The 7,167-nt window shown below is 34.9% G+C and overlaps 1 protein-coding gene across 2 annotated transcripts; it reads right to left on the bottom strand.

Annotated features, from left to right (window-relative positions):
- Positions 1-2,593: 2,593 nt before the first annotated feature.
- On the bottom strand, positions 2,594-7,167 carry LOC115965630. 2 transcript variants are annotated; one of them, XM_031084894.1, is made up of 12 exons: positions 7,092-7,167; positions 6,754-6,943; positions 6,417-6,514; positions 6,233-6,319; positions 5,934-6,111; positions 5,070-5,660; positions 4,343-4,485; positions 4,056-4,253; positions 3,838-3,928; positions 3,588-3,756; positions 2,785-2,895; positions 2,594-2,695 (listed from the first exon to the last, which is right to left on the bottom strand). In XM_031084894.1, the coding sequence occupies exons 2-12, from the start codon at positions 6,892-6,894 to the stop codon at positions 2,595-2,597; spliced, it is 1,908 nt and encodes a 635-aa protein (XP_030940754.1). In that variant the 5' UTR covers positions 6,895-6,943; positions 7,092-7,167; the 3' UTR covers position 2,594. The 2 variants fall into 2 exon arrangements, with proteins under 2 accessions (XP_030940754.1, XP_030940755.1); XM_031084895.1 differs by having other exon boundaries at positions 5,070-5,648.

Below are 7,167 nucleotides of genomic sequence, written 5' to 3'. Positions count from 1 at the left end.
AACTCAAGGTGGGTGGAAGCTTGAAGACAACTTGAGTTTGGAAAGAAGGTGAGACCTTTAGGGAAAGCGTAACTAGAAGGAATTTGCAATTGACCACACTCTTGATACCATGTAGAAGGAAAACAAAACTCAATTGATGGATATGAAAAACTATGAAGAAGAAAATAAAGGTGGAGAGAGAAGAAGAGAAAGAGAACACAAAGAATTAATATGGTTTGGCCTTGGAGGCCTACATTGACAGCACAAAGCCCTTAATGCATACATCTTTACTAATAAGATCTATGTGTTACAATGGACCCATTGATGGTTATTTGTAGTAAGGTAAATCCTAGACAAACAATACTTGAACTACAAGTAGGTTTAACATATATAATGAATTATTTTGCTTGCACTCCAAGTAGAACCATATATAATGAACCTGGATTAGAGTTATTTAACATATGAGGGCCATAAATGGGATGGGAGCTTGATATCTTTGACATCCACCTCAAACTCAAGGTGGAAGACAACTTGAGTTTGGAAAGAAGGTGAGACCTTGAGGCAAAGTATAACCAGATTGGATGTGTAGTTGACTAAGCTTTGATACCATATTAGAAATGATAAAACATAACTCCGATACCATATAGATAGAGAGAAAACTAAATAGATGGATATGAAAAAATATGAAGAAGAAAATGGATAAGTTGGAGAGAGAAATAGAAAGAGATAGAACACATAGAATTAACATAGTCCGGCCTTAAGGACTACATCCATAGTGAAAAGCTCTTGACGTAGATATTTACTATTAAGCTTTATATATTACAATGAATTTATTGATGGGTATTTGTAGTAAGCTAAATTCTAGACTAACAATACTTGAGCTACAAATAGGAATAAAATTACTTTGCTTTTACTCCAAGAAAGATTAGAATTACTTTAATTGCACTCTAGGTAGAATTAGATATAATGAACCAAAATTAGGGTTTTATAACATCCTAGGGCCTTAACCAGGATTGGGCCTTGATATCTTTAACATCCCCCTCAAACTAAAGGTGGAAGCTTGAAAACAACTTGAGTTTGGAAAGAAGTGCGACCTGGAGGGAAAGTGTAACCAGATTGGATGCGCAATTGACCAGAATGGACTCAATTAAATGAAGTGCAGATAAAAGAATGAAGTGTAGATAAAAGGTTGGAATAAAGGTTAGATGCATGCTATGATTGAGACTTGATTGCTGAGCACAGTGCATGGCATTCCTGCAGAAGCTACTGATCAAAGGCATAGTCTGGAATATTCTGTCTAAAGATGATAGAGACATGTGAAAAGAAAGAAAAACAAATAAAGACCATTGATTAGAGGTGAGGTCCAATTAACACAATGTGAAGATAACAGAGACTGACGACCAGAAAGAATGCCAATATATGAGGTTACCGACCAACTAGTTCCGGTGATACTCAGTCAAGATAGTTGAGGACTATTAGAAGGAAAGCCGAAAACCAGGCTCAGAATAAAGAAACATGTGCCCATTGAATGAAGTTGAAATTGCTAAGATCATCTAGTAAGAAAATATCCAAAAGACACATATGAGTTTGTCTCGATGCTGTCCACGGTAGGGAATAACTCAAAAAGATCCTTTAGAGTTATTGGCAGTGATGATAAGAGAAGAAACTTAGATCCAGAAATTAAAGATTTGGATTAATATAAAATTATTAATGAATGTTACAAAATAATTAATGGAGGTCACATGGGACTGGCTTTGATACCATATTAGAAAAATAAAACATAACTCTATTACCATGTAGAAAGAGAGGAAAACTAACTTGATGGATATGAAAAAAATATGAAGAAGAAAATAAAGGTGGTGGGAGAAAAAGGGAGAAAGAACGCAAGAATTAACGTGATTTGGCCTTAGAGACATACTTCCACAATGGAAAGGGCTTGATAGCTACATCTTTACCATTAAGCTCTGATTATTACAATGAACCCATTTATGGAAATTTATAGTAGGCTAAATCCTAAATGAACAATACTTGAATTACAAGTAAGAATAAGATTAGTTTGCTTATACTTCAAGTAAGACTATAATTACTTTGCTTGAACTCCTCGTAGAATTTGATGTAATGAACTTGGATTCAAGTTATATAATAGACTAGAGCCTTAAATAGAATTGGCTTTGATATCTTTTAACACCCGAAAAACCTCGTTGCATGCCCTTGTATGAAACAAAGAAAATTAACCTGTATTATTAAATTAAGATCCTTTAGAGTTCCTAAGGACCTAAGGTAACTCTACCATTAAATTCCTAAAATCCTATCAATTCATTTTGAAATGAGTGGATAAGATTTTACTATGCTATCAGCATTTGAAAAAACAGACTATCACTATTTTGATATCTATTTAAATTGTTAATGACGTGGCAAAATCATTCATTTCAAACAAGATGGATTAGATTTTAGAAACTCCACAATGGAGTTACCCTATAAATTCTAGAGGACCCTAGTTTGTCCATTCCGCATAAAAGTACTCTCTAATCATGACAATTAGCTTTAACAAATATGAATTCTCTAATATAACTGTAAAACATGTGAGGAAAACAACTTAAATAAATATATTTTTTTCACCTTAAAGATGAAATATATTCCATAACAATTGCCTTCTGTTCAACATCATAGCTATACCATCGTTCTGGGACAGAAATCAGATCACACCTTCGAACATCTACAGTAGGAAGAAAAAGAAAAGTTAAAATTTGCAATCTAAAATCTAAGTAAAACCACTTGAAATTTGGATGATAAATGTAACCAGACCTTGAAGCAGAATATCCCTTTTTTCAGAATAACATCTCAATATCCAAAATTTGCGACCATGTTCATCCAAGAATATAGGCTCAGATCTAACAGCATCTGATTGCTGCTCCTCTTTAGGCATCAATTTAAAGAAGAAATTTTAATAAGGAAATGAAAGTTGATTTGTACACAAGCAAAATATATATACATTTTAGTACCAAAAGGAAGAAAAATTGTATGCAATGATGATGGCAGCACAAACACAAGCATTCTGAAAGTTATAGATTATATGGACTTATATTCATAGAACATTGTTGGCCAGAGGATTAATCTCAATGCTTATTGGAATGTAAGAACATACTCATTTTTATCCTCTCCCCCCTATTTAAATAACAAAATTCATTTAGAAGTTCATAAGATCTTTGCAGATATTATCATGGCATCTCCTCTCCTTGTAAGAACAATACAAAAGATGAGGTTGTGGGTTCAAGACCCACTAGGTGCAGTGCAATTACTAATAAAAGAGAAGATATTATCATTTTGTCCATTCATTTGCCGTCTCCCCCCCAACACCCCCCACCCCCCCAAAAAAAAAAATAATAATAAATAAATAAACTGTTACATGTGAGAGCGTACACTGGTAGACCATACTTATTTTTTGAGAATCACTTGTAGACCATACTGATCAGGAGAAAACTAGCACGTTCAGTGGATAAACATGAGTTGAAATATCAATCAATTCAACTTCATTAAGATATTTGTTTTATGCTGCTTCAAATGAACTTCTTTCAGAATTATGAGATATTGATGATCCAGAAACATACTGTCAAACACCACATCTCTTGCTTCTAGCGTCTCTTCCAGAATTTGGGCCGCTTCCAAATTTATTTTTGAAACAAGATCCTCATGCTCAGCAATGGAAAGGGGAGTACCCATTTTCAAGAGAATAGCTCCAGCCATCTCATCCTGAAGCTTTTTCTTAATATTTTTCACCTATACAAAGCAGGTTAGTTAGAAGAGATTAATTGTGATATATAATTGCTATTGCAGAAAGTTAGCTAAATTCAAGTGAACCTTTTCTCTTTTTTCTTTTTCAGCAAGAACATTTTCCTTTGCTTTCTTCTCTCTTTCTGAGTTTTGTACATCAATCCAACTCCTAAAATCCCTGAATGCAAAAATCATTAACTAAAGCATAAATTTCAAAAGAAAATACAATGAAGATAAAAATGAATATGCATATGACAAAACAAACGATAATATTAAAGAAATTATCACAGCATATTATCGCGTACTCAGTGCCAAGAACTTCGTCACAGAGAAAATTCAAAATTCTGAGCTTCTTAGAGGAGTCTAATATATAATATCCATCACCGTTCACATCAAAAGAATTCATCTGCATTTCTTCTGACAAGTACTGGGTTTCAGAGATGTATTTGGTAAGAGATTGCAACCAAGACTCTCCTGCTATAGTTTGATTTAAGGATGGATATCTGCATCCAAAATTTAATTAAGGACCACCAAAACCAATTTAACAGACAATAGGACTTGAATAAGCTGGCATCTAAGTAAACATACACACCCTTTTACTGGGTCCTTTTGTATCATAGAGAGCAACTGTATATGAAAGCGAACAATTGGAGAATCCTGTGCTCGGCGTTGACGTCGTCCGCATGCTATTTCCCGGAGTAATTGTTCAGGCTGTCCTTTCTTTAGATCGAGAACCTAAAGATCAACATGATCATAGGAAAATAATGCTCAGTATTAAATTAAAAGGTACACTATCTTTGGTCATATAAATTGATGTAAAAGGAACTATTGTGGCCTGATACAATGCAAAAATTAAAACATCAGAATCTACAAATAACAAAAAGTATCTTGATTAAGTTTTGCAAGAAAGATAACTCAGTTCTTACATTTTCAATTATTCACACAAATAACAAGAGAGGAACTACAATGTAGAGAGAGAAGGAAATAAAAGGTGGGAGCAAGAGAAAAGTATCTAAAAAAAAGTTGAGTTTTTGTATCTCTAAAAATGCAATCTGTGAACTCAAGTACTATAATTCAAATCATAATCAAGAATTAACAACAAAATATACTCCAAAAGAAAGAAAAAACAACTTGGTGAGATGAAACCGCCATTGCCCTTAGGTTGGTACTTCAAGGCCATTTGCAACATTTGACCAATGGATCACAAAGAGAATGAAAATTAGTGACAACTTCAAACTCGACAACCTGCACAGTTTCAGCTTCTAACTGACTGACTCTATTATTGATTTAATAATATATCATTGGTATGTTGTATCTACCTGTCTAAAAGCTTCACAAAATTCTAGGAATTGCAAGGCATGTCCAACATCATCGGCATGTATGTCAATGGCAGCAACACTGTTTAATTCAATGCCCTGAGGCAGCGGGATTTCAATTCTGTTGGCTTCCACAATATTCCTCTTACACTTGTGCAATTCTTTAACTGGCTTGTGCTTGGCTGCATCATTATCAATTTTCTTGTTGTTTGGCCCTTCATTTTTATTTTCTTCTTTTTTGGCACACTGTCGGGACATTTTCTTTGGAATCTTACTGTCACCATTCATCTCACTCAACTGGCCATCATGATTCCTTTTGCATGTTTTTTCTCTTTGCACAGATGCCTCTTCGGTACTCTGATGTCTCTTAGAACTACTCTTCTCAGTAAGTGAATCACCATCCTCATTGCCATTGCATGAATTTTTAGTACCATTGTCTTTACTCAAATTCCTCTGCTTGCTACCATTAGTTCCTATTCCAATGCCATTCATTTTTGGAGGTTTAGCTTGGAAATTGGAATCACTTTGTCCAGTAGTACCATTACTCTTTCGGCAATCTCTTGTCAAATCCATAACTGACTCCTGTCGATAATGCTTAATCATAAGCAACAGAAAACACATATAGGTGCAGAGTCCAGATAACAAGGGCCAACAACTTGATGCCCCAAAAACAGAAAAAAAACAAAACATAAAATTTAGGATGATTCATCGTTTGGTACTCAAAAGACCGGTATCCCCTATAAGTTTGAACCTATTTAACAAACACAACTCAATTGGCCTGAGCTTTTCTGCGAATCAAAACTGTCAAATGAGGTTTAACCAAAGATAATATATAATGCAAAAAATAAAAATTTAACATTGACATACCTCATTGGTAGCTTTTCGTTTTTTCGATGAGGCACTTGCTTTGCTGACCTGACTCAAACTCTTTTCTAAATCCAAAGTTTCAGAGCCCTCAACACGCAGCATTTCTAAAACCGAAGAAAACCCTTTGGCCTTTGCAGTATGCACAAGACTCCCAGTAGGATGGTAGCCTCTCTTCTTCCTATAAAATTCGAGTCCCGGGTTCATCAAGTACACCCAAAATCACACACACAAAAAGAAGGCAACTTTCAAGGTGGGGTACGCTTTGATTAAGCAAGAAAGAAAAACAAAAAAGCACTCACATGCAGAAACTGCAATTGCATATGCCCCTACATTTCGGACACATCCAATCATCCAACACAGCCATTTCTTCTGCCTTTTCTCCGTATCTAACTCATAATCAAACAACGAACCCAACTGAAAAAGGAACTTTGTGCAGAAACAGAACAGAAGAGAGAGAGTTTATCATGAAACAATAGAGCAGACCTGTTTAAGAGGCATTTGTGACAGAAATGGAAGGTACATTGCTTGTTCTCACTTTTATTTTTGCATGATGCAACAAAATCCAAAGTCTTTTGCCGGCACTGCAACATTTTTACAATCGATCACTTCAAAGACTCATTCTAGAAAAAATGCAGGAAACAAAAAAGAAACACCCCACATGCTGAATCCTAAAAGTCCTTTTTATCTACACCCCACTGTCTCTAATCCTACATTACATTAGGATCAAATCCAAAAAAAATAAAAAATAAAAAAGTAAGCAAAGAAAACTGATTTCTTTGTTGGGTTTTGGAGAAGAATGCGAAAGAGTAAAGCACTGAACCTGGTGACAACTTTTGCCATTCTGAGAATCGTAGAGTCGGCCTCTGATGAAACGGACACCAAGAGATTTCTTTGTCGTAGGCTTGGCCTTGTTCTTACTCTTTGTCTCAGTTTGTGAAGAAGAAACAGCAACAGCAGCCATTGATGTTTGGTGGGATCCCAACTAAGATCCAAGTAGAACGAATGAGACACTGAGTGGGGCAGTTGAACTCAGTTAAATTTTGTGGGATTATTATTATTATATATATATATATATATATATAAATTATACGGAGAGATTTTTTTGTCAAAAAGATAATTAAAAATAAGAGAGAATTAAATATGTTGGTATTGGAGTACATTTTTGGCGGGTAGAACGAGGAGGCAGGTGAAGTGACTGAGAGAAGCGACTGCTTATTGGATTTTTTGGAGTCCC

Source organism: Quercus lobata, chromosome 10 (assembly GCF_001633185.2).
Source record: "Quercus lobata isolate SW786 chromosome 10, ValleyOak3.0 Primary Assembly, whole genome shotgun sequence".
Lineage (NCBI taxonomy): Eukaryota > Viridiplantae > Streptophyta > Magnoliopsida > Fagales > Fagaceae > Quercus > Quercus lobata.
This window is presented reverse-complemented; position numbering and strand designations above follow the sequence as displayed.

Excerpts from the sequence above, each read along its gene's own strand:
- LOC115965630 (XM_031084894.1), bottom strand. The coding sequence starts at position 6,894 with ATGGCTGCTGTTGCTGTTTCTTCTTCACAAACTGAGACAAAGAGTAAG. Across the intron at positions 6,515-6,753 it reads ATGGCAAAAGTTGTCACCAG|TGCCGGCAAAAGACTTTGGA; the intron begins GTTCAGTGCTTT and ends AAAATGTTGCAG. Across the intron at positions 6,320-6,416 it reads CACAAATGCCTCTTAAACAG|ATACGGAGAAAAGGCAGAAG; the intron begins GTCTGCTCTATT and ends ATTATGAGTTAG.